The sequence below is a fragment of the Pyrenophora tritici-repentis genome, chromosome 7, assembly GCF_003171515.1.
Source record: "Pyrenophora tritici-repentis strain M4 chromosome 7, whole genome shotgun sequence".
Taxonomy (NCBI): Eukaryota; Fungi; Ascomycota; class Dothideomycetes; order Pleosporales; family Pleosporaceae; genus Pyrenophora; species Pyrenophora tritici-repentis.
Genome location: NC_089396.1, coordinates 2,288,212 through 2,314,212, shown reverse-complemented (window position 1 = coordinate 2,314,212; position 26,001 = coordinate 2,288,212). Strand labels below are relative to the sequence as shown.

Below are 26,001 nucleotides of genomic sequence, written 5' to 3'. Positions count from 1 at the left end.
TTTACCGGCCACTCAATATCTCTGCAGTAATACAACCACATACTATAAAGCTAAGCTGATAAGCTTTATTATCCCCATATATGCGTAAAAGCAAGTATAGCATAAGATAAGAAGAAAGGACCACTCGATGATACCAACAAGACAGGCCAATCCATACATCAAAGCAAGACAACACAAAACCCCGACGAACAGGCAGAAACCTATCCATAATTGTCTCCCTTCACTGTTTCGTTCCCATGTACTTCAGCAACACAGTATTCTATCCCCGTGGAGTCAGAGTGGCCATCGGATAAGATAGCTTCCCAACCAAGCTTGACTGCGTCAAATGAAACAAGACTGGATGAAGGAGGAGTCCATCCGAAATTAATACACTTCAAATTTGGTATCTGTCGAATCGTGAGTATCGGTAGAGACGTCGGCTGCTTGACACTTCGGCCCGACTTCGGCCCACCTTGCGCAGAGCTTAGGTGTACCTTCGTAGCAGCTATGTTCGTAGAAGATCAATACCAATACCAGTCACCAGAAGAACCTCGTTGTTGTTATTCACCCGTACGATCGTACAAGGCCTACCAACACTGATCAGTGATTGCATGGCAGTCACAGACAGTTAGGTTAGAAGAGACAGATCCTATAACCCCGCGCGTTCCCTAGATCGCCTATATCAGCGGCGGAGTTATCTGTGCTAAGTTCACTGTTAGCTGTATCAGGCGTCTCATCCGGCTTGAGACCGACCGTTCCAGCCGTATCAGAGCGTTCCCAGACGCAGTCCATACACGCACCGACCCCCACTTGGTCGCGCCATTGACCCGTGTACAACCCACGACTACCGACGAGTCCCTGGCGAACGCAGCCAGCAAGGCACACGTCAACAATCTACGACAACCGACGTATCCCTGGCGAACGCAGCCAGCACGGCACGCGTCAACAACAAATGGCGAGCGAAACAGCAAGCAGTAATGGAGGCTGTACACTCACACGAGAGGAGTTGCTAGGGACCACAAACCTAAAGGCAAGAGAGTGGCGTCACATTGATCCAAAGATCTGGGACGATGAGATCGAAGCCCCAGACGACGAGGTAGACGGAACTGCAGCAACAACGTACATTGCGCGTGCGATCGCAGACTACACAGACCGGCCAACAGCAGACGCAGAGCTCTTTGGTGAGTTCTGTCAGGACTTTGAAGGCTGGACTGAAGCTATGTTTATGCGCGCGCATGCAACGTATACTAAGGAACTAAAGCGGATCCTCCGCTTTAAGGGCGTGTACACTGGCCGTGTTAACATGCCGCCAAGCGAAGCTGTGGCCAAGCTACTGCACAAGGAGGATTGTCCGAAGTGGCCGGACGATCAGTTCCAATCTACTGCCTTCGACGAGCGGTCAGCGGCGTATATGCTGCAACAGCGGAGGCTACTAGGACGACACACTACGGGATCGGTACAACCTACAAACGTAGGGACAGCGAGTCGAGCGCAGAGCCAAACCTCTGCAAGGGCAAGAGACCAAGACGCAGAGGATCAACAAACCGATGTCCAAGACGAGACCCGCACCCGTACCCAGGTCAGCCAACAACTAGCAGATCCGCTTGTAGAGACAATTGAACAGACACCACAGGCAGACGGGCGACACCAGGCGGACCAGCGACAGCAAAGTCATCAACCTCGCTTAACGTACAACAACTTTGACAGATTCCGCGAATACACGCCAGCATACCCACAACGCCCAAAGGGACCGAGCGTCCCTCCAATTATACCTTCAGGGATACAGACCCATACAAGGCAGTTCCCCAATCGAGTTTAATAATGGGAAACTAGATCCGAAGACAATCAATGTCTTTACAAAGATGTGGGATCGTGAGAAGAAATACACAGGGAAGCCGTACGACCTCCTAGACGACAAATTGAAGATCTTCTACAGCATCTGCTATCACGCAGACATCCAGCCAGACCAATTCCATGCAGTCTTTCCACGGATCCTGGAAGGCCGTGCGCAAGACTACTACCTCCACTTCGTTGATCAGCGGACAGATACATTCTTGACTGTATACACGAAGCTTAAGAACCACTTCGACACGGACGTCAACCACAGTCACTACTATGCAGACTGGACGACGACATCCTTTGCTAAAGTCCATAGGGAGAATCCTGACAAGACACTCCATGAGGTCCTTGACATTATGCTAGACAAACTCCAGTTATGCCAGAGGGCGCTTGGGCAGCAGTATATGGGAGAATATGCGCTCCGGACCACAGTAATCACAGCATGTCGAGGCGTTAAAGAGTTCGCAATGGCGCTCTACAGGCCGTCTCTAGAATGCGAGGTCCTATTTGGAGATCTACGATCTTCGATTGAAAACTCACTCGCTATGACTACCTCTGTCAACTTCACAGAGGTAGACCAAGGTAACCAGTACTACTTAGACCGCCGGTACAACAGCAATGGAAGAAACCGAGGTGGGTCCCGAGGCGGAACTAGAGGCGCATTTCAAAAAGGCGAACAAAGCTTTGACAGTAGCCGTGGATTCAAGCCACGCTGGAAGAAGAAGTGCTTTGTCTGCCAGAAGGAAGGATGCTGGTCCACAAACCACACAGACGAAGAGCGCAAGACTGCCCGTGCGCAGTTCTTCTCTATGCTGTATTTTACAGGTGCGCCACCACCCAAGGACTTCTCAGTACACCTTGCAGAGTACGAAGGAATTGAGCACACCAGCCAGTATAACCAGAGAGGCTGGAAAGAGGAGGAAGACTGCCAGGATGACGACAATGACGACGGCACTGGCGAACAACAATACTTTGAGCAGCAGTTCTTCAAGGAGCAATGCCTTGCAGACCAGGCGTTCTTGCATCACATTTCTGGCGACGACATATACGGTCGAGGCGCGCCGTCAGCACCAGCGTCGCAGTTTCTGCTCGAGGACCGCTATACACGATCTCTGTACCAAGGTATCCTCCCGGATACAGGCGCTGCCAACGTATCTACAGTTGGCAAAGAGCAGTATCTTGCACTCACACGAGAAGATCCAACAGTTAAGATAGACACATCTACAGCTGGGAAAGCATCTATCAAATTCGGAAAAGGCGAGGCTACAGCGTCTATTGGAACAGTGCAGGTCTCTACAGAGATTGGGAAGATCAACTTCGAAGTGCTCGAGGCGCCTACACCGTTCTTGCTGTGCCTTGCAGATATGGACCGCTTAAAAAGTCTACTTCAATAACACTACAGATGAGCTTGTTCAGGACAAGATACGCATCCCTGTTCTACGCAAATGGGGACACCCATGGTTCCATCTCAACAAGAGAGAGAGAGCAACGGTGTTTCTCACTGAGACAGAGCTGAGACGGCTCCATCGCCGGTTTGGACACCCAGCTGTCACGCGACTAGTTAAACTCTTAAAGGACGCTGGCCATAACGACTTTGAAGAGAGAACCCTAGAGGAGGTCACTAAATTCTGCCACCACTGCCAGCTCCACAGCTCCGCGCCGCGCCGATTCAAATTCACTCTGAAGGATGATCACCACTTCAACTATGAGATCCTGGTGGATGTGATGTATCTCAGCGGCAAGCCAGTATTACATGTGGTTGATTCTTCAACTGCTTTCCAAGGCGCAAAATTCCTCAGCGCTATCTCAGCTAAGGAGACATGGCAGGCACTGCGGATGCTATGGATCGACACGTATCAAGGACCACCAGACATCATCACACATGATGCAGGCACCAACTTTGCAAGCGCAGAGTTCCGTGCTGAGGCAAAGATCATGGGAGTTACATGCAAGCAGGTGCCTACAGAGGCTCACTGGTCGGTGGGCAAGACTGAGAGATACCACGCACCACTTCGCCGAGCATGGGATATACTCCATGACGAGCTCCAAGACGATATGTCTGATGAAGCGATCCTTCAAATGGCCGTGAAAGCTGTCAATGACACCGCTGGACCCGATGGTCTAGTCCCGACTCTACTAGTCTTTGGAGCATACCCACGAATGACTACAGAGTCGCCGCCGGCACCTTCAATGGTTAGGCGCAGCGAGGCTATTCAAAAGGCGACGAAAGCCCTGCGCAAGCTTACTGCAGAGCGCCAAGTTGCAGACGCCTTGAACACCCGCAATGGACCAGCCACTGCAGACATGCTCGCGCTCCCACTCCAGAGTGAAGTCTTAGTATGGAGAGAGAGTGATGGCTGGAATGGCCCGTACAAGATCGCCAGTATAGACGGCCACAACGTTACTGTCGATATGGTCAATGGTCCAACAACATTCAGATCTACTGTCGTCAAGCCATACTACAGACCGGACCATCTTTGGAGCGACCCCGATGCGCCACACGCGCTGAATGAGCCGCATGAGCCGGTAGCAGTACCACCGGCAGTGCAACCACGCAAGAGAGGCCGCCCTCCAGGATCAAAGAACAAGCGGAAGGGGCACGCGTACATCACCAAGAAGGAGCAGGACGATCTTGAGCTAGCTATCAAGCTACGTAACGATGGAGTTATCACAACACCAGGCGCACCCTTTGAAGCATCTGATGACCAAGAGATCAGCGACCTCGTAGGTCGTGGAGTCTTCAAGTTTGAGCAATACGACGAGAGGCTACACAGCAAGATCCGGATCTTCAAGTCACGCCTGGTACGTGAGGTCAAGGGAAAGACAACCAAGCCCTATGAGAAATCCCGCCTGGTTATCCAAGGCTACCAGGACCACGGCAAAGAGGCTATCTTGACGCAATCTCCAACCATCCAGCGATGCAGCCAGCGCCTGATCATGTCGCTGGCGCCCGAGATGGTACAACGCGGAATGAACATAGAGCTCCGTGATATCACGCAGGCGTATCCCCAGGCGCAGACAACCCTGAAGAGGACGATACTCGCACATCTTCCTACTGAGCTGGTACCACGATATCCGAGGGGCACGCTACTCCATGTGATCAAGCCACTGTATGGAATCGCAGAGGCAGGAGTCCACTGGTGGACAACCTATCATGGGCACCATTGCAAGGAACTGGACATGGCAACATCTACGTACGACCCATGCCTGTTAATCACAAACAGCGACACCAGCATCTTCGGCATCGTTGGCATGCAAACAGATGACACTCTCATGCTTGGGACACCCGCGTTCTCGTTACTTGAAGAGAAAAAGATCCAGAAGGCAGAGTTTAGATCGAAACCAAAGTCTGTCCTTACACCAGAAATTCAATTGGATTTTAATGGATGTACACTCACGATCGACGCTAGCAAACCAATTCTGAACCTTAGGCAGAAAGGACAAGGAGGAAAGATCAAACTTGTGGACGTTAGGGCACCCGACCGCGCGCAACAGTACACAGAGCAGCGCGCCCGCGGAGCGTACATCGCATCAACATGCCAACCAGAGGCGTCATTCGATCTGTCCGTCGCCGCTCAGGCGCAGCAACCATCAGATGAGGACATCAAGGCACTCAACAAGCGCCTGAAGTGGCAGATAGAGAACCTCGATCGTGGCCTCCGTTACATCACTGTCAATCTCACGGAGGCTAAGTTGATGGTCTTCGTAGACGGCTCCTTTGCCAACAACAAGGACCTCAGCTCACAGCTCGGCTTTGTCCTCATGCTCGTCAACGAGTCTATTGACGCTAACACCTTCACAATCCAAGGCAACATAATCCACTACAGCTCTACAAAATGTAAGCGCGTCACAAGGAGCGTACTAGCCTCTGAGATTTATGGCATGGTCAACGGCTTTGATATAGGCATCGCTATTGCCACTACCTTAAGAATAGTCACAGAACGACTTAGAATACCTGAGGTTCCCTTGGTTGTCTGTACAGACTCGTACTCCTTGTACGAGTGCCTCGTTAAGCTTGGAACAACGAAGGAGAAGCGTCTTATGATCGACATCATGGCGCTGCGTCAATCATATGAGCGTCGCGAGATCACTGAGATCCGCTGGATCAATGGTGACGATAATCCTGCTGACGCCTTCACGAAGGCATCGCCAAACCGCGCTCTTGAACGCTTTATTGACGGCAACAAGCTGACAGTCCGAGTAGATGGATGGGTGCAGAGGCCGACAAGCTTTGATGTTTGATGCTACACACACTGTCACTACCGATACAAGCAGAGTTACTAGCTATCCAGAAAGAAAAGACTTCCAATGTCGAATCGTGAGTATCGGTAGAGACGTCGGCTGCTTGACACTTCGGCCCGACTTCGGCCCACCTTGCGCAGAGCTTAGGTGTACCTTCGTAGCAGCTATGTTCGTAGAAGATCAATACCAATACCAGTCACCAGAAGAACCTCGTTGTTGTTATTCACCCGTACGATCGTACAAGGCCTACCAACAGTATCAATTCAGGGCGGCCTATGTAATAATCCGAGACGGCTTTTGAGGGAAAGCTTTGTAGATGTTTGGTGACAGACCGAGAGATTGAGAGGATGACCATTTCGTCAATGCCTTGTTGCCGACAAGGTTCGTATATAATGTCGATTTGCAGGATCCAGAGGAACTCAAAGAGCCTCAGGTGGAGGGAGCGAAGGTCTTGCAGGGACAGCGAATATTCGGGTCGGATTCTCATCTCTAGAGTTCGCATACTCAAAGCGCTTAATCTGAGCGGGAGTTGTTGACCTTCCTTTTCGAACTCGCGTATGTGAGGTTTCCAAAACACTCGATCTACCTCTTGTTGTATGAGGCGACAACTCTGGCGAAGGCCAGCATGGTTAATTTTGCGGCGTGTGGGGGTTGCCAGTAGGTAGGAGTATATTTCGAAGCGTAACTCCTTTGGAAGCGCGAGAAAGTTGAATGTGCTCATCTTAGTGAGTTTGAGTAAGATTTTCGGATTGATGTGGTAAGATATTGATGAGTTAATGATGGGGGAAGCGCAGAAGTTATGGGCGCGAGGAAAAGCTGTGTTACGGCACAGCCAGCAGGGTTCGGGGGGCAAGCAAAAAAAAACAAGGCAAACAACTCTGCAAGTGTGCTGGCCTTGTGTATACCGTATACATTGATGTAGGATGATGTAACCTTCGCATCGTTATCACAGCTGATTCTCTACCCTATGTACAATTATTGCGCTGGCCTTTCACGACTAAATACCTAAGCTTGTCTTATTCTTGACTACTCGACAGGTTCTCAGAAAGAGTAGAACTCCACTTCTGCAATACCCGTCTTCGCCGGGATGGTTATAGCGATAGGAAAGCCACCGTAATCAGGATCCTCGTTAGGCATCACTGCGCTGGCTCCGCTCCTTGTTTCATCGCCACCCAACGTTCTCAGTGTTCGTAGTTTGCCTGTCGACATATCCTCCACAACCTTTTCTTCATTCTTGAGAATGCCGTTAAACTTCGTATCAGCCTTTGTCGATCGACCTGTGACCTGAAAGCCCCAGCCAATGAGCAGGAAGCGCGCCCCGCCACGATGAATGACCATGCCGCTGCCTGTGCCTGGCTTTCCAAAAACGAAGGACCGCTCAATAGTGAGATCCCAGTCACCAAAACGCTTCTTGATGGGTTTCGAAGGGTCTTTGCTGCCGACGAGTTCATCGAAACAGAACCCAACAGAGGATCCAGGGTTCTGCTGTGCCTCCAAGACGAGCTGAGAAACCTTTGCTAGTAGCCCATAGTGCTTGGTGAAAGGATTGGTCTCTGGCTCCAGGGTATCAATGCCAAATGGACTGGCTAGCAAAGCTTGAAATGTTCCGTACGCGATCCAGATTCGCCGTGCACCGTATTCGTCTCTTCGCTGTTCCGGAATGAAGAGTATGTTATCGCGATGTCGGTACTTATCGCACAGGGTCGTATATTCATTCAGATAAACATCTGGTGCGATAAAGTCGATGTCAGGCGCAAAACGCAGCCAGATATCAAGAACATTGGTTGTTGCGCCTCCGGAAGGGTAGTCGCCTGGTTCTCCACCTCCTCCAACTACTACAGGCGTATCCTCGTCGTTGTCAGCATCTTCTCCGACGTAATTCTGCCACACATTGGTATATAGCGGGAGAGGATATTCGGCCTTGCCAGCTGCTGCTACACGATTGACGTAGTGTGCGTAGTGGTAAGCCATGAAGAGTTCTTCCGTCTTATTACTTGATCCGAAAACTTCTTCCCATGTACCAGACTGTGGTTTCGACCGAGCAACAAATGTTTTCAGATTATTCTTAAGATCCGTGTGAAGTGTGTCGTAGTCTTTGCTCAAGAACTCAAGGAGGTCACTAGGTACAGGTTCCGTGAATACCTTGTTGGCTTGCGCGCTCCCGTCTCGACTGTCGAACAAAAGACCGACTTCGTTCTCGACCTGAACCATCAGAACAGTGCTATGTTTCTCGTCGACTTCTTTCAGGTGTACGAGTAGCTTTCGGAACGCTTTGGCGTCCGCTTCCACGCTCTCTCCATGAAACATAGACAAGACGTCTGCAACTTCGACTACACCTCCAGCCTTTCTGAGCTCGGCACGAGGAAAGCGTTTTAGGTTAGTTTTGACCCATGATGGAGCGTATGTAGATCTACCTAAGGGTATCTATGTCAGCGTAATATCCAGTCAAGTTCAGGGCTATTGCATACCATTCTTGTAAGAACCGAACCACAATAGAATCAGATGCAAGCCATGTTCGCGAGCACCCAGAATGACTTTATCCAGCTCTTCGAAGTCAAAACGGTCTTCCTCAGGCTCAATCATCTCCCAGCTAACGGAGCCAAGAAGAGTGTTAACCTTTGTTGCTACCATCTTTGGCCAAACTTCGCTCATGTACTCAGCAGATGAGAGCGATGAGTTTTGTAGCTCTCCGCCCAGCATGAGGTATGGTTTGCCATTAACGATGAGCTGCTTGGTTGTTCCATACTGTCGAAGATGGGGAATGTCCGTAGAGACCATGATGAGCTGTACACGACGCAGAGTGATAAAAAAGCGAGAGGGATGTATATGGGAATATTCCAGATGGTTGGCCGATGATTTTCGTCGCTTGTAAACGTCAACCTCTGACAGCACGTGGGCATCTGTTGGTCATGTCTGACGCGGTCCGATAGGTGATCTTTCGCGGGGTACTCTACATACGCCGGACATCACGGAGGTACATGACATCTGCCGGTGCTAATGTTCAGCCGACGGCTTGACCCTCGAGTCTCGCCAATTCTACGAGCAGACACGGTTAAGCAATTCTGACGCCATATTACAGATGCGGGGAGCGCCGCCGCTGAGGTCTATGAATCTTCCGTTCCAAAATCCGAACTAATCTGTGCAGTCTAGTCCTGATCAACACACACAATGAGTAGACTGTGAACATGTACTGTATGTAGGAGATGTCCAGGTGGTAAAGGAGCCACCTCGGCTCATCCTGGGTACTAAGTCAGTTTGCGTTAGCCCTGTGGTTCTTACCGAATTGGGCATCCCGCGTCGGCTTACTGTTTGTTACCTCAAGCACTTTCTTCCATCTTCCGACCCGCATCAACCTCAGATAAGTACGATGGTCTATCTCGCAGCCAAAGTAAGAGCGTTTCTCGCATCTGCACCGTTGTCGAAATCTTTTTCGTTCTTTTACCGACTAGTCAGAATCCTGACTCCTTCCTACGGCAAAAGACCACAAGCACCAATACCTAGTACCTCTCTTTCTGTAACGGTTTGGGCCTTGCGAAGACTAATTTAGGTGAGAGTTGGGTACGGCTATCGCTACTACACTTTCTTATCACACACATATATAGATAGCTGCCCTCCTTCATAGCTACACAATGCAACGCAGTCCTCCTCCTCTCCTCACCTCGTTACACTTTCGGCCATACTGATCTTTAAAATACGTTTCAGACGTGGAGCTCTACATATTCTATATTTCTCTAAGGGTTCATACATCTCCTCAATGACCCGGTGGGAAGAGATGAAATGAGCTGGGTACCTAGATATGAAGAGGCAATCCCAGCTACGATGTCGGGGTTTCTGAGGTCTGTTCTTCTACATCGAGAGCCAGGATGTACATGTCTAGGACCAATGGTTACGGCGAAACAATTTGCTAAAGTTGTGGTAAAGCAGCAGACGCGACCGAGTGTAGGTAGGTAGTTAGGTACTCAATCACTGCGCAAGACTCGTCGCTTTCAGCCAGTGGCCTAGGTACCACACGGATGGCATACTTATCTTACGTCAACTTATGACTTTGCTACAAAGTTTCATATAATCGGATCTAGGGACTAAAGTATAAGAGTAGGCGAAAACTTATATTATTTGTAGTCATGTAATAGCTCGGTCAACTTTGTGTGTCACGATGTTCCACAGCCACAGGGTTCAGCCACAGGTGGGCCAGCCACCGGGGACCTGTGTGATGGGCTAGAGCCCAGTTGGTGAATCCTCGATGATATCTCAGTCCGAACGACGCTTAGACCATCCGCATAGTCCATAGTAGACTCCGCAACAATCAATTCAATCCGGTCACTCTCCTAGACCCACTTACCTATCTAGGTAGGGCTTAAACTCCTATAGGTAACTACTAGGCTTAAAGCGGTAATCAATCAATCCAATCTGAACCTTCTAGGACCCACTTAATTGATTGTTGCGGACTGTGGTCCATAGGTAGAAGGTTATTCTGAGCCGCTCCCCGAATAACCTTCAGCACGAGATAGCTTATAATTCTCTTCCCTATCGAATACAACTCTAGTATACCTGTGCGATTGCTCCCTAAGCGTAGCCCCTTACACTTTATATTTAATTCTGTCGCAGCAAAGCTCCATTTCATACTTGCACGGTGACGGAGCTCCGACACCGAGCTTGCACCTTCCCTTTGTAGACTAGTACACAGCAGAGCTCGCATATAACGAGCTCTCATCTCATAGATAGTAAAACAATGATCTTCATCCCGATTATTCCTAAGCTTGTACTTGCAACAAATTCTAATTAGTAGAGCCTTGCTATAAGACTTTGTCTACTTATCGCGTGTTAATCCTCTTAACCGCTACTTTAACGTGCGAGTAGGTTAACCCGCTATACAGAATTAGTGTTATTTAAAGGCACGAGAGGCCCTTAGACAACAAGTAGGCATAAGCTATTATAAGATAGCTAGTGTCACGATACTCCAGCTGGGTCATACTTCGGTAGGCCTCAGGGACCCCTTCTGCACAGATGTCAATGAGCAAGCTGAGCGAGCTCAGCCAATTGGCTTGCTCAGCCAATTGAGCGGAGGCCAGCAGCTCGCTCGGCTCGCTCGGATTGGCTGAAACAGGGCTGTCAGCTCGCTCGGCTTGATGGGCTCAGTCCCGATTAGGAAAGTTATATAGAAACCTTGGTGTTGAGTTTCTCAGTTAATATCCCACTTATGTACACCGTATTTCGCGTCCATCTCCTCATCGCTGATAGCCTCCTTTACAGGCACCTCACCACTGCCAAATCCAGCTCTTATCCATCGTCGATCGCACTGTATTGCTGCTAGAAGTTGCGGAGAAATGCTGCGCCGACGGGGCTCGAGGAGGTCACCCAGCTCGCTGAATAAGCGCTCACACTCACAGCTTGAGCCTGGGATTGATAGCATGTCGATAGCAAATTTGCTAAGGCTGGGGTAGCGATCGCGGAGTCCTACCCAGTATTTTATAGGGTCGACGCCCTCGCTAGCGATCGGTTCGCTGCGTTTCCAAGCCTCATATTCATCCTCCTCGTTCTCCGTAAGCCCTGCAGGCTCAATAAAGCTGTTGATAGCGTCGTCTATATCATTGTGCCTGACTTTGGGGCGTAAGCGCGGCTTCGGTAAGCTTTTGTACTCCGCCCACAAATGTTGAAACTTGCGGTTGCTGCTCTCTAGCCAATCAGGCTTATCCGCCCACGCTGCGTCAAGGTAGCTTTTGTAGCGAGGATGAAGGATTGTAGCAGCATAGTAAGCTGGCGAGAGGTCGAGCTTGTTGTAGTACTCGCGGGCTTTAACTAGGGCAGCGCGGAGGTTGATAGCAAGGTGGTCTTCGGGTGACTCTGTATGCTCATCGTGAATGACGTCTTCATAGCTTTGCAAGCGGTCCTCATAGACTCCAAGTAAGTATTCAAATACTGGAATAACCTCAGCGATTGCTCCAAAAGCACCGCTTTTGCCGCGGCCTTCAAGCCGTTTTGTAGCTTGTTTCAGTGGCCTGAGCACATCAATATACTCAGCAATCACCTGCCAGTCATGGGCATTGATCCCATCAGACCTCATCCAATCCGGCGCTGCAGGCAGCTTGTTGTTACGACTTCGGGCGTACGCGTCTTCAGTTTCAATCTTCTGAATATGGTAGTTGGCGTACCCATTAACCGCTAATTGCAACTCAACAGCGCGCTCAAAACACGAAACGTAAGAGTTCCAGCGAGTAACAACTGGCTTGACGGGCTCCTTGATTTTGTGCTGTTCTGTTGGCGCGTTGACAGGCTGGTCCCTAATAGCGAGCTTCTGATACTTCTCAAAAAGAGCGTACTGTTGTGGTGTTTTGATGTAGTTGATAACCGCGAGAAGCACTCCTAATGGTCCATCGCCTCGCCAAGTAGCCATGTTCTCAGCTTCGTTCACGCGCTCAGTCTCCTCGTTGTCGTAGGACTCTTTCTCCTCACCCCAGAGTAGCATCTGGCCAATGAGATTAAGCGTATGAGGACCGCAGCGAAGGCGACGCTCAGTAGCGCTGAAGCCCATCTGCAAGGCGAGAGTGTTGATCGTGGTGTTGTTGTTATGTGCGTTGTCGAGGACGAAGTAACCGAGCTTGCCCACAGTGATTTCGAACTGCTTGAATATTGCCATCACGACCTCAGCCATAGCCTCGCCGGTGTGGGCACCTGTCAGTTGTGGGAGCGCAATAGGCAAGTCCCTGAGCTCGCCAGAGCTATCAACGTAGTGGGCGACGATACCTAAGTAACCGCGCTTGCCACCTTTTGTCGTCCATCCGTCAAAGCTTATATGGACTTTGCTCATTGATTCTGAAAGGCTTGCGACAACCTTTAGTAACAGGTAGTTGTACAGGCGTATAACGTATCGTGAGACGCTGTTATAAGATGCCCACAGGGCTCGTTCTGCCTCTACGCTAGCTAATTGTATCATATTGCGAAAAGACGATGATTCGAATTGTGAGAGTGGGAGGTTGTTTTCGACGAGCCAGGTGACGGCCGCAAGCCTAAACTCTTGTATATTGAAGTTGGTAAGCTCGTTGGCAACAGCCTGAGAGCAGCCCTTCTGAAGGGCGCGTTCGAGGAGAGTTTCTTTCCGAGGAGCGACGGTAGTGCGCTTACTTGGAGGCTTCAAGCCATGACCTTTCTTGTCTTCTCCGAGATGACGTGCTGGCGCTGATGGAGACTGCGAGACGTCATGTATGCCACGGCCAACAGTAGTGAACTTGTGCTTATAGCAATAGTGGCAGATCCACGTGACTTTTGCGACGTTGCTGCGCAAGGCGATGCGATAGCCATGGCTGTATACCCAGCTTGCTCGGTTCGAAAGTGATGTGGGCGGCTTGCAGTGCTTTGGGTAGCGACTCCAATTAAAGCCGTCGTATTTGTCCTCTACCCATACGAAACCCTCGTCGACAGCCTCGCTAGCTGCTCCTGAAGCTGCAACAGTGGCATGCTCGCTGCCCTCAGGTGGTGGGATGATTGTCTCTTCGGCGCGCGACTCTCGGAGGGTCGCTTCAAAATTTGGTGCTTGTGGCGCGGCGACGAGAGCTTGACGCGGCGACAGCGGTGGAGGAGGTGGAGATGGTGAGAATGGCCGAGTATCGACTAGCACAGGTTGGCTGGCAGTCCCGCGATGACGCGCTGCGACTCTAGGGCGCTTCGAAGTTGTCGCGATTTCTAGAGCATTAACGCGTGTTCTTTTTGCTGGCATTATAGCAACGGCGAGGTAGATAATAGCTGCAAATAGAGACGCGTTGATGGAGTATAGGTGAGTGTGGTGGGTGATAAGTAGTAAGTGAAGTGTCGCAGAAGGAGAATATTGTTGCCAGGCCGTTAGCCGGAAATTTAGTAGCTTATTTGCTAGAAATATAGCAAAAAAGAGTGTATTTTAGGTTATAACTAGGTTTCGAACTTACGCACTACACCTAAAAATCATCGTGAGATTGCCCCTCCACCAAGTCCTTCAGCCCCAAGTTTCCAACCGCCCCATCCAACCAAGCTAAGCAAGCTGACTGAGCGAGCGCCTATCCCTAAGCTCGCTCGGCTTGCAAGCGCGCACTGCGCGCTCAGCTCATTCGGCTTGGTCAAAACGTCCAAGCCGAGCGAGCTGAGCGAGCCGGCTCGCTCGTTGACAAGTATGCCCTTCTGAGACCCATCGGCCCGAGCCAGCCACAGTCACGTGCCATAGTCGTATATAGCATCTCACTGAATCCTTGATTGCTCCTCAAGGATTCGTCTTAATACAAGCCTATACCTACATCTCAGTGCCTGTTCGAACACTCCTTACACTCTCCGAATAACCTTTAGCACGAGATAGCTTGTAGTTCTCTTCCGCATCGAATACAACTCTAGTATACCTGTGCGATAGCTCCCTGAGCGTAGCCCCTTACAGCCGCTATAAGTTAACGGCGAGGATAAATAGGCTATAGAGGAGATTCTAAGCGAGCAGCGTAAACGCAAAGGATAGGGTTAGAAGCTATACCTTAAAGTAAAGTAGAAAGGATACTACTAACCAACACTTGAACTAGCAGATGCCCTAGGTGACACAGCAGCTTTAGATCGCTAGGAGACCTACACGAGAGACTTTTAGAACGAAGATAGGCACTTACTAGAAAGGTTCCGCCGAGACACCCCCTAAGTGTCACGGTAACCACCGTGGTCCCCTTGACACTCCTGCCTCTGACCCATGCGCTCCTGCTCTTAACCCGTACGCTCCTATCGCAACAGCGCAATGTACTATCCTCGACAGTATGCTACTGCCCCGACATCTGTATGACGTCACACAAGCTTCCTTCCGCTATATATCTTTCTCTGGTGGAACTCTCCACTTCTTTTCTTCACGCAACGTCTTGTATTTACACTTGAGTACTGTACGTAGCACACAAATCAAACTTCTTCATAAGTTCTGAGATTACTGCTCGTTGCCTCTCGTGACACTAAGGGAGGGGAGGAGGGGGGTATTGTGATGGTCTAGAGCCTAGTTGGTGAATCCTCAATGATATCTCTGTCAAGCGTCAAGGTTGGGGAGAATCATGTCGTATTAGAGCTATCGGAAAGAGGTCTATATATGCAGTGGGAAGAGGGAGTGAAGGAGCTAGGCCGTAAAGGTACTAGCGGGTAAATGGGTGGCTGCCTGGTTGCCTAAGGAGGAGCCAAGGGATAAGCCCTATGGCCGACAATCTCGGTCCGAACGACGCTTAGACCATCCGCACAGTCTATAGGCAGAAGGTTATTCTGAGCCGCTCCCCGAATAACCTTCAGCACGAGATAGCTTGTAGTTGTAACGGGCTGAGCCCGAGGTCACATGACTAGGCTGCTGGCCTAGTCGCTTCCTTCCCTTCTGTCCCTCACCTTGCCTCAGCAGCACGCGGACCGTGCGTCAACCCAAACAAAAGCTGGATGGCCGCCCACTTTCTTCTTCTTCTCTTCATCTCGACTGTAAATAGCATCTGGACTAGGTAGCTGGAATACAGTACCTACAGACCGTTCACAGTAGTTCTCTTCCCTATCGAATACAACTCTAGTATACCTGTGCGATTGCTCCCTGAGCGTAGCCCCTTACAACCTGTCGGAGCACTGTCGGTCCACACTAGCCACGATGACGTGCCTTAGGAGTATATTATCCCTTACGGAGCTTTGATTACTCCTTAAGGATTCGTCTTAATACAATTCTATACCCATATCTCAGTGCCTATTCAAATACCCCTTACATTGTGGCTGGAGCATGGGGATTGGCGCCGATTGGTCGACTTTCAGCCACAATCTAACGCGCATATGCATGTTGGGTTCCTAAGCCAAGTACGGAGGTGCCTGTCAAAAGTTTGGGCCCCTCCCATGTCAGAGAGTCATAACCCACTATGCCAAATTAGGTCACTTGTCCGAGCACCTTAGTAGGCAACACAGTGCAAAGCTCAATATTATCACCTGTGACTACTTAAAGCTTTACTAAAGATCCTCCCATTCAGGATCAGCTAATAGAGCAGCAGCAGTACGGAATCGACCAGCGCCTCTACCCTCTTTGTACTTATTACCGCCCTTAAGCTTAATTATCTTTTGTATGTGTATAGGGATACGCTCAATTAACGCCTGAATCTTTTCCTAAGGCAACTCCTTCTAACACTGCTCCTATGCCTGAATAGCTTCTGCTCTGCTCTTTGGCGCGCCCTTCCTCGTGGTTCTGTAACAGGCTGAGCCTATTACATGCGCTACGCTGTGTGCGTAGCTGTCGTCATGCGATTCCTTCGAGATACATCTATAGGTTTCTGTCATCATCCATCTAATTCTACTTCGGCCCATCTTCGGTCCGCTCCTGTATTTATGTACAGCTAGCATCCTTTTGTAGCTCTTTGTCAAATCCACTCTGTTACAAGGCATCTCTTGATCAGTCATCTGTGTATCGTCATCGATACAGCCGCTGGGGTCTAGCCCCTTACAGGTTCTTCTCTTCATCTATGGCTAGCATGGCTTAATTGTGTTTAAGTCTAGCGAATTACCTAGCTAAAGAAGCTTCGTAATACTGTGTAGATTATATATTAGCTACTAAGCGTGGTGCTTATGTGATAGAGCTTTGTCTTCCTGTACAATTGTTCCTAGCTGAGTGCTTTTATACTGCTGCGCAAAGGGCAGTAGCTTTAGTTAAAGAATTGTTTTTTAATAGCGATACTAATTAATGCTAAAACCTCTACTACAAGCTAGCTTGCTATTCTTCTAATTCTATCGCTACTAAGGCTTTCGGCTAGGTATTGCTCGTAGATTAAGTCAACGCATACTATTATTAAGCTCCTATTGCTCTTTTATTAGCGGCTTGAAGCTCTTATTCATCTCCTCTATCTCTTTATTAGCCTTTTCTTTGTCTTTCATTGTCTTAGGCATCTAGCAATAGCATAGCCCCTTCTTATTATAGGAGAAATAAGCCTAGAACATAAACTTAGAATAGCCTTTCTAACGCTCTCGAATACAGCTTCGTATAAAAGCTTTATTAGCCTTACGCCACACACGATAGCCACCTCGTTGATAGAGTAATACCACTGTCGGAACATGCGCGTACAGCCAGCCCGGCGAGTTTTTCCGGGCCGGAAGCTTGGACCACTAGTTAGACCAAGCTTCCCGCTTAGCTCGCAACCGTACATATGGAGATCTCTCCATCCAGCTCTTGCTCACTACTAATCAAATACTATACACTTTGTTCGTTGCAACGACTGCTAGTATTCGACACCTTTGCCGTGTCAACAACCACACTCGTTTCGTCTAACTAAACTACATTCTTCTAGTCTTTAAGAGTCTAGTCTCTATGCTCTAAACACTACTTAAGTCGATCGTCCCGTATCTGCTTTGTTAACCTAGGCTTCCTTGTCGGTTTCGTCTTTCTAAACCTAGCTTTCTTAAGAATAAGATAAATAGTGCTTGCTAAGACTTCAATCCCTTTCTCTCTAAGTATACCAGCAATGTTAGTACATAATTTCTCCCTTCTATAGCGATTACGGCGTACTGTAAGCACTACAGCAGAAGACGTATCCGCAGTCTGCTTTGACGGACGGCTAGATCGAGGTGCATCTTTTACATGCTCGTCCTGAAGGTTAACTGGACGTTCCGCTAGATTAAATCTACGCTTAATCGCTTAGGCGTATATCTTGTTAAGCGTACGCTTCTCTATACTTGTTAAGTCGGTTATCTTGCCGTTGCCTTTACCTGTTGCTTTAAGAGAAATAACAAGAGCACGAGTCGCAGCACTGTAATTTATTATAAGGCTTAGATTTAATAAAAAGCGTTAGGTAGTTTGTCAAAAGTGATCGCTTTGTGATGTGAGCAGAGGCCGCGTACAATCGGAGCAACTACCGAATTTGGAATAGTGTTTATAGCCCTCTGACAAGGGGGGGGGGCCCAAACTTTTGACAGGCACCTCCGTATAGGCTTGCCATTGCCCAGAGGCAGCCTCAGTTGAATGCCTTAATCCTAAGTTCGAGTGGAACAATCATCTCCCTCATCCTCAACGTTCCCACCAACCTTGGAATGCAAACACAACAATTCGTTCTACCCATACTACCGAAATCATTGTATCTTTCTGAGGCTTCGCAATTATCTCGCCTACTTCCAAAATATCATTCTTCCCAATTACCATGGCACCTATATACAACAATCCCGCCTCCAACAACGTCCTGAAGCCAGACACGGCTATTGCACTGGCCGCATTATTCATCGCAATTCCCGGGGCGCTTGTCGCTATATACAAGTTATGGGATATACTCTCACAGCTGCTTCCAAATATGCAAGGTCCGTTACGATTCCCTTCTGGAGATGATGATGATGGGCAGAAGGAACTGAGAGCATATATGAGTCGACCAATCAACAAGCGGACACGGGCAAGTACGTACCAGTACTTTCTGATACCAATCACTGGCTGCGCAAAACCAAGCCCACCTGGGCTGAGGCTACATTCTGACTAGTGCTGTGACACTGACTAGCCTTATATGAATGAACCCCACTTATCTCTTCGGCGGCCGCTGCTGCCTACCTATCTTCCTAAAACTTCTGAAGCCCATCTAACATCTCCACGCCAGGTCATCTCTGGGCCTGCTTGCTTCGCATCCCTTTTCTACACCCTCGAAGACGACATACACCCATTCGACACCCGGTTCCAATCGATGCCGACAATCTGACCTGGTTCAGCGATCATTACCGGGAATTAGTGGACGACATAGCTGTAGAACGGCAACGATGGGCGGAAGAGATGTCTAGTTCGGAAACTTCTTTTGGTATCGAGATGACTGCTTTCCCGTCGCATCCTACATAAGTGTTCGTCCGAACCATATACATCGATGCATTCTGGTTGGTACAACTATGCACCGTCATGGTTATGGCTAGAGTTTCGGTGTTCCAGATACCCTGGGACGTTGTTACTCTCTTCTTTTTTTGTTGATTTTTGGTAGGCTAACTTAAATGTCGGATAAGCTTACTACGCCTTTTCTTCCGCATGTTTGGGTGGTGGCGCCATTCTGGGAACTTCTACATATCTTTGTTTTGCTTCCGCATTGCCTCGATTTCTGGGTATATACATGTACAGTCTACTCTTAGAGTGTAGAAAGAGGAAAGACATCCTAATCAAACTACCAGTATACAGTCTACAATATTCATTGCAGCATGTGATGACAGTCCGCAGGAAGTACTAAAAGCCGCAATGGTATACAAATATACCATCTTAAAGCGCAAATCCAATCTTCCGTCCCGGCCAATCCAACACCACACCCCTGCCTCTCATAGCAGCCCAACCAAGTACCACGCCTTGATCATAGGAAAATTCCGCACTCCTAACTAGAAGCACGCACCTCCCCTCTTCAGTCTGGAGAACATACTGCGCCGGTGTGACAATCAACTCATCCACCACTTCCTCGTCTTTTTCCCGCATCTCCTTCTCGCCATCAAGTCCAAACACTAGATCGGGGAAGATACTCTGTGTCGCGCAATCCACCATCAACTCCTCGCCATGTCGTCCGCTCTCTTCAGGTTTTGTAGCCAACACAAGGACGTCCCAGAGACCCTTTGGCACATGGATATACGGCCTACTTAGATCTAGTCTCGCTGACTCTGCTTCCGTGCTAATCATGCCGCCTCTTCGAGCTCCAATGTCCAGGAGGGGTATGTGATCGCCCAGCGTGTTCCACTCATCTTGCTCGAACCAGACAAAGTGGCTTGTAGACTGTGGCCATGGTTTTGATACGGGGTTGTTAAATGTGACGGATCCAGGTATGGATGCATCGAGTGGGATATTGATGGTTATAGTAGAGTGATCATTGCCTGTGGCGTGGATGATGGAGGGGTTTTGGAGATGTTCAAGGTGGGTGCGACTTGGGAGTAGGGGTGTGTCAGGGAATTTGTAATGGAGGTTCTTGTTCAGCTGTTTCATGGTTAGCTGGGAAGCATGGGTTGTTATGGGTAGCAGTGGCGTACTGTAAGTGGGATGACACGTGCAGAGGCTGGCTTAGAGTCCAACAGCGGCCTTTGTTGTAGTAGTGATGGGTCGATATATGTAGCTTGGGCCAGCACTGGCAGCGACGCAAGTAGTATGTTAAGCATGTTGGCGATGCAGTTGTGAAATTTCATTGTGTACTACAAGCAAGAAGTACCTAGGTACTTATCATGCCCAGCCGTTCCTTTGTCACCATCGCATACACTACGCCGCACTCGCAATAATCCAGGGTCTGGACCAATTGTGCCTTGGGTGACTGTGTTTTTGGGTTCGTCAATCTCGCCGTTGGGTGATCTGCCGTGGTGGCGCCTGGAGTTCTTTTGTGGTTCGTCGGCTACGATCATGCGACAGGGGTTGCGCGTGCGGCGCGGTTGCTGTGATAGCGGCGCATGCCACATGAAACTAGGTTCGGCGCGAGGACAAAGATGAGTTCCTGCGCTTGCTGAACCTCTCGAGTTGAAGTGGACTTGTGGGGCAAGAGGATTGATTGTGGGAATCGTTCTCTAGTGTCAAGCCAATCGCGGAGGGTCAAGCAACGAACTCATCAGATGTACCGTGATGCCGTGCATGATCCTGATCCCTCTCATATGCAAACCTTAGATCTGGTACCCAATGGCACTTTGTTTCGAGGCGTCTGTTTTTGCATTGCAGTGCCGGGCGCTTTAATACGGACCGCGAGACAAGTCTTTCCCCACACCCGCGGTAACATCAGTTACTCGATTCCCTTGGAGAGCGACTCTGCTATTACATATGCAGGTACTATAACAGTGGAGAGGTAGGTACAAAAGTACTTCCTAAGCACGTCCAGGAACAACGCGATTATATTGCTTGATGTCCCTGCATGGCTTGTTGCAAACTATTTCAGACACAACTCAAGTATCAGCGTGAGAATGAAACCAAGAATTTGCGTTCACTGTTGTTGTAGGACAGCGAGAAGATCCGAGTGATAGCGATAGTTCTCTTGTTGCAAAACCTGGAGCCATCTCTTATAGTATGCTAGCCGACGCTATTAATGTAGTTTTGACGTGTCTCGAGCTCACCACAACATACCGATGATTGACGTAAGCGATCGGATGCATTGAACTGAAGGTGTTTGAAGACGGTAAGCAAATGAAAATGAAACAAGCCAAGACGCTCGTCGCGCTATGACGTGAAAGCAAATAACACAGTATATGACGGAAATCCTGCAGAATCATCAGTGTATCTTATTGATTATTGTTTTTCGCTGCAGACATCAACGGACCCTAGTCTCAACGCAAACACCCAATCTCAACAGGGTGAAGTTGACACGATCCATCGTGTACCAGAGTTTTGGCGATGGGATTCTGTGTGTTGGTTCAACGCAGATTTGAGCAGAGAGAAAATGGCAGTCGGGTGATGTGTTGAGAAGGATCGATGTGTTGAGAGGCAAGACGGGGGGCGCCCCGGAAGAAGCTAACCGAGCGGATCATCTTCGCCGCCGTGGTGGTGGAAAACGGGATCTCGGATGCGACAGCTGCTACCCACCCACGCCTACCCAACACCGTGCAACTTGACAACTCGCTCAACACACAGCAGATTGTTAGAGATTATGCGGGCTGCTGCTTTTCCAATTTTCGACCTGTTAAAGAGTGGATCTTCACGGGCCGCAAGGCATGGCAGCAGCACGAGGCGGCCGACATTGCCACCGTAGCGGATGATGACAGATGAAGACAATTACAGCTCATTACAATTGCATCGCAATGCGCTCGATCGATATGGCTACAGGCTGACGTTCCATGGACCAGGCTCCCCGGATACGCCGCGTCGGCTGTCATCTCCGTTACGAAGCTCCAAGCGCTGTCTCTGTTTTCAGAGTCGCGATCGCCCCTTCACAACAGGGCAAAATGACCACGAGCGGCGAACAAGTCGTGATCTTCTCAAGGAGGCTGTGTGACGCGCAATTTCGTTTGTTGTCAAGAGCTTGTCCAGTGGTGCGCCTGCCAGTTATTGGGGATGACTGCCCCTGACCAAGGCTCGGCACGGCGTTGCTAATTCACCACTATAGACTTGGCTGCTTGGACTCCGCGAGTTCTGCACGCCCGCCAACGCCATCGACTTGGCGCACAGCCGCTCCAGACAGGTAATGAGGGTTGGCAAGTTCCACATGTAGCACTCGGGGACACCAAGACATTTGAGTGCCGATTCAAATACTTTTGCCATCCCGGCTTCTGCTTTGACATCTCAATGCTCACCGTGTGAGGTCTGCTTTTTCCACTTACTTACCAGTCACTCGTTAAGACTTTCACTTGCTGCATCTATCCGTCTTTTAATCACATCTCTTCTTCTCCGTCATCATGAAGGCCTATCTCGTGCTCTCGTTTTTGGGCGCTGTTGTCTCTCCCGCCCTTGCCAACGTTGTCGCACGTCAATCAAAGGGAAACCTGCCACCCGTCACCGTAAAGGGCAATGCCTTCTTCGCGGGAAATGACCGGTTCTACATGCGTGGTGTCGCTTACCAGCCAGGTACATTCTGTCGGCAAGGAACAGTTTAGCAAGATACTAATAATGCTATAGGAGGTGCAGCAGACGCAGCCGATCCGCTGCTTAACCTTGACAGCCTCAGACGTGATGTAGCGAACTTCAAGTCGCTCGGCATCAATACCATCCGTATCTACACCATCGACAACTCGAAGAACCACGATGAGGGTATGAAGATGCTCGACGATGCTGGCATCTACCTAGCTCTCGATGCCAACACTCCCAAGTACTCACTCAACCGTGAGACAAAGGACACTCTCCACCGCTCGTACAACGACGCGTACCTGCAGTCTGTCTTCGCCACGATTGACGCATTTGCCGATTACAGCAATCTGCTCCTCTTCTTTTCCGGAAACGAGGTCATCAACGCGAAGAACAACTCCAACGCGGCCCCCTACATCAAGGCCGTCACCCGTGACATGAAGCAGTACATCTCCAACAGGGCCAGCCGTCCTATCCCTGTCGGCTACTCCGCCGCCGACGTTTCTGAGAACATCTATCAGCAAGCCACGTACTTCAACTGCGGTACCGACGACGAGCGCAGTGACTTCTTCGCCTTCAACGACTACTCCTGGTGCGACCCGTCTGACTTCAAGAAGTCTGGTTGGGACCAGAAGGTCAAGCTGTACTCCAACTACAGCAAGCCCATCTTTCTGTCCGAGTTTGGTTGCAACACCAACACACGCGAGTGGAACGAGATTGCCGCTTTGTACTCTCAGAACATGACCAGCGTCTACTCTGGTGGCCTTGTCTACGAATACACTGTCGAGCCCAACGGTTACGGTCTTGTTGAGGTTGGCAGCGACGGCAAGATCGATACCAACGCCGACTTCGACCGACTCGCAAAGGCTTACAAGGCAACTGCCAACCCTACAGGCAACGGCGGCTTCAAGGAGCAGGGCGAAGCCTCACAGTGCCCTGCCGAGTCTGACGACTGGCAAGTCGAGGGAACCAACCTACCTGCTATCCCCGGAAAGGCGACTGAATTCATGGACAAGGGTGCTGGTACTGGTCCTGGTCTTGAGGGTGATGGATCGCACTTTTCTGGCGAACCCAGCGAGTCTACAGCTACTCCCGGTTCTGGAAGCCCCACCCGCACTCCCTCTCCCGGATCCGGTGGCAGTGGTGGCGGCGGCCAGGGTGCTGCTGCTGGTCTCGATGTGCCCCTTCGCTTCGTCGGCATGATCGCTGCGAGTGCTATCTTTGGTGCTGTGCTTCTCTTTTAGATGGAGTTATTATGGAGAGTGAAGAGTTGTGTCCGTTTGTTTGTTTGTTTGTTTGTTTGTTCCCAGAGTTTCCTTGGCCATTGTAAACCGACATAGCACATATTTGGCCCGTCATTGCAGGCGTCTTGTGGCATTCACCAAATACAAATAAATATACTTGATTCTATCCATTTCACTTTGTGATATACTTTAATACTTTATTCTACCATTTTCACTTTGTATACTTATTACTGCTCTTGGTGTGTGTTACTGGACTAAGTCTGCTTGGGAGTGTTCCGAGGCTGCACCGATTGGGTTAGCGGCGTTTGATCATCGGGTTGGGAAGGAAGCATTCCATGGAAGCTTCCATGGCCATGGTCGCGACTGCGAAAATGGACATCAAACCCAATCACCAGCCCTCGGGCTTGTATTCACATAAAGTCAATCTGCTTGGCCCGGTATCGTAAAAACTCCCGCAAATTTCCCAGGTTTCTTCTATTATCCTTCGGTCCAAGTATATACTACCCCGCCATGAACGACGCTCACAGAGCCGATGCAGCGCTCAGCGCCAGCCGTCACGACGAAGCCATCGAGCTCTACACCAAGGCCCTTTCTGTCAACCCTACCGCTGTCAAATACTACATCGGTCGCGCTACAGCTTACCAGCGTACTTCCAAGCACACAGAGTCGCTCAAGGATGCCGAAATCGCCGTGGTACTTGCGAAGAAGCGCGGCACACGCGAGCTCATCAAGGATGCCCAGTTCCGACGCGCTGTCGCCCTTTACCACCTTGGAAAGTTTGCAGACGCCAGCTTCCTTCTAAACATAGTGAAGGTGTTTGATGATAAGGACAAGATGCTGCCTATCTGGGAAGCAAAGATCGCCGCGAAGCTCCAAAACGTGCCAGAAGACGAGCGCAAGCCGACTATAGAGGAGACGCCGATTGTCGAGATCCCTACAGCGTCAGCGCCTACCGCACCGGCCAAGGTCGAGGAGTCTGCCTCGAAGCAGACCACAGGACAAGCCCCGACTCCCATCGCGGTGACTCCCCTGAACAAGATCAAGACCGACTGGTACCAGGTTCACGATACAGTAACGCTCACCATCATGGCCAAGGGCATATCGAAAGACCGAGCAGACGTCAAAATCGAAGACGAGTCTGTCTACATCTCATTCCCTATTGATGGCACGGCCTCCGAATATAGCTACGCCGTCGATCCCCTCTACGCATCCATCGACCCTGCGCAATCCAAGTATCGAATTACGCCGAACAAATTGGAGGTGACACTGCGGAAGGCATCGCCGGGTGTGAGATGGCACGAGCTTGAGCGTCCTGCCGACGTAGGCCAAAGCGACTCGACCACCGCTCAGCAGTCAACTACCGAAGTCACTGTACCAATCCGGGAAGGGCCAGCTCCTGCATACCCAACCTCATCCAAGTCGGGCGCGAAGAACTGGGACAAGGTTGTAGTGGATGATCTGGACGACTTGGATGAGCTCGACGGCGGTGACGAGACATCGCGCTTCTTCAAGCAGTTATACAGCGGGGCTACACCGGAGCAGCAGCGCGCCATGATGAAGAGCTACTCCGAGAGTGGCGGTACCGTTCTGAGTACTGATTGGTCTAATGTAGGAAATAAGACAGTAGTGCCTGAGCCCCCTGAGGGCATGGAGGCGAAAAAGTACTAGCATTCTTCACAGTTTGCTCAAAGAAGACACTCACTCTGATCCCATCTCGCCCTCGACATCCGTGGATTACGCCATGACTCAGGTACTACTCAACAAGGTACTTTCAAGGGGCTAACAGTTCACACGAGAAGTTGCGTGGGCTTGAGTCATGCACATTGATCACGAAGTAATTTGCTCGGCACGACTACGGACTTCTCGTATCATTTATTTTACTCAAGCCATGGGCTACTGCATGATACGGTGTTCAGAAAGGGTGTTTGAAATCTGTGTAGCGACTCTGCATTTGCAGAACACCCAGTGGTGTAGAACTACAAACTCAGAAACAAACTTCAATTAATCCACATAGTCTTATGTAACCAAACCCATTTCCAATTGTTGCCGGTGCCTGACTAACGTCGCGTTGTACGTCCGCCGAAAGGCCGAGCCGACATTGACGGTTAGTAATAGGCTCGTAATGGGGGGCGATCCTAAGGTCCAGGGATTCCCCACAAACGTCATAGCCATTGAGTTACCTGCAGCTGAGAGGCGTTGCGCTCCACCAAGGCATATATCAGTATGATGCAAATGGAAATTCGATTGAAATCG

The 26,001-nt window shown here is 49.9% G+C and overlaps 8 protein-coding genes across 8 annotated transcripts; 5 read left to right on the top strand and 3 right to left on the bottom strand.

The window, feature by feature from the left end:
• Positions 1-931: 931 nt before the first annotated feature.
• PtrM4_132850 (uncharacterized protein) lies at positions 932-1,798 on the top strand (the record flags this gene model as incomplete). Its single annotated transcript, XM_066109098.1, has 1 exon — positions 932-1,798. One exon carries the CDS (start codon positions 932-934, stop codon positions 1,796-1,798), a length of 867 nt encoding a protein of 288 aa, XP_065961090.1.
• Positions 1,799-1,841: 43 nt separating this feature from the next.
• Positions 1,842-3,212, top strand: PtrM4_132840 (uncharacterized protein; the record flags this gene model as incomplete). The annotated part of the gene is made up of 1 exon (XM_066109097.1): positions 1,842-3,212. The coding sequence occupies one exon, from the start codon at positions 1,842-1,844 to the stop codon at positions 3,210-3,212; it is 1,371 nt and encodes a 456-aa protein (XP_065961089.1).
• Positions 3,213-3,543: 331 nt separating this feature from the next.
• PtrM4_132830 (uncharacterized protein) lies at positions 3,544-6,060 on the top strand (the record flags this gene model as incomplete). The annotated part of the gene is made up of 1 exon (XM_066109096.1): positions 3,544-6,060. One exon carries the CDS (start codon positions 3,544-3,546, stop codon positions 6,058-6,060), a length of 2,517 nt encoding a protein of 838 aa, XP_065961088.1.
• Positions 6,061-7,101: 1,041 nt separating this feature from the next.
• PtrM4_132820 (LacA, Beta-galactosidase) lies at positions 7,102-8,838 on the bottom strand (the record flags this gene model as incomplete). Its single annotated transcript, XM_001941281.1, has 2 exons — positions 7,102-8,474; positions 8,529-8,838. The coding sequence occupies 2 exons, from the start codon at positions 8,836-8,838 to the stop codon at positions 7,102-7,104; spliced, it is 1,683 nt and encodes a 560-aa protein (XP_001941316.1).
• A 2,401-nt stretch (positions 8,839-11,239) lies between these two features.
• Positions 11,240-13,771, bottom strand: PtrM4_132810 (Dimer-Tnp-hAT domain containing protein; the record flags this gene model as incomplete). Its single annotated transcript, XM_066109095.1, has 1 exon — positions 11,240-13,771. One exon carries the CDS (start codon positions 13,769-13,771, stop codon positions 11,240-11,242), a length of 2,532 nt encoding a protein of 843 aa, XP_065961087.1.
• Positions 13,772-19,255: 5,484 nt separating this feature from the next.
• PtrM4_132800 (uncharacterized protein) lies at positions 19,256-20,130 on the bottom strand (the record flags this gene model as incomplete). The annotated part of the gene is made up of 2 exons (XM_001941280.2): positions 19,256-19,951; positions 20,005-20,130. The coding sequence occupies 2 exons, from the start codon at positions 20,128-20,130 to the stop codon at positions 19,256-19,258; spliced, it is 822 nt and encodes a 273-aa protein (XP_001941315.2).
• Positions 20,131-22,338: 2,208 nt separating this feature from the next.
• On the top strand, positions 22,339-23,748 carry PtrM4_132790 (1,3-beta-glucanosyltransferase gel1 precursor; the record flags this gene model as incomplete). The annotated part of the gene is made up of 2 exons (XM_001941279.1): positions 22,339-22,507; positions 22,559-23,748. 2 exons carry the CDS (start codon positions 22,339-22,341, stop codon positions 23,746-23,748), a joined length of 1,359 nt encoding a protein of 452 aa, XP_001941314.1.
• A 510-nt stretch (positions 23,749-24,258) lies between these two features.
• PtrM4_132780 (SGT1, Suppressor G2 allele of skp1) lies at positions 24,259-25,416 on the top strand (the record flags this gene model as incomplete). Its single annotated transcript, XM_001941278.2, has 1 exon — positions 24,259-25,416. One exon carries the CDS (start codon positions 24,259-24,261, stop codon positions 25,414-25,416), a length of 1,158 nt encoding a protein of 385 aa, XP_001941313.1.
• Between the last annotated feature and the right edge of the window lie 585 nt (positions 25,417-26,001).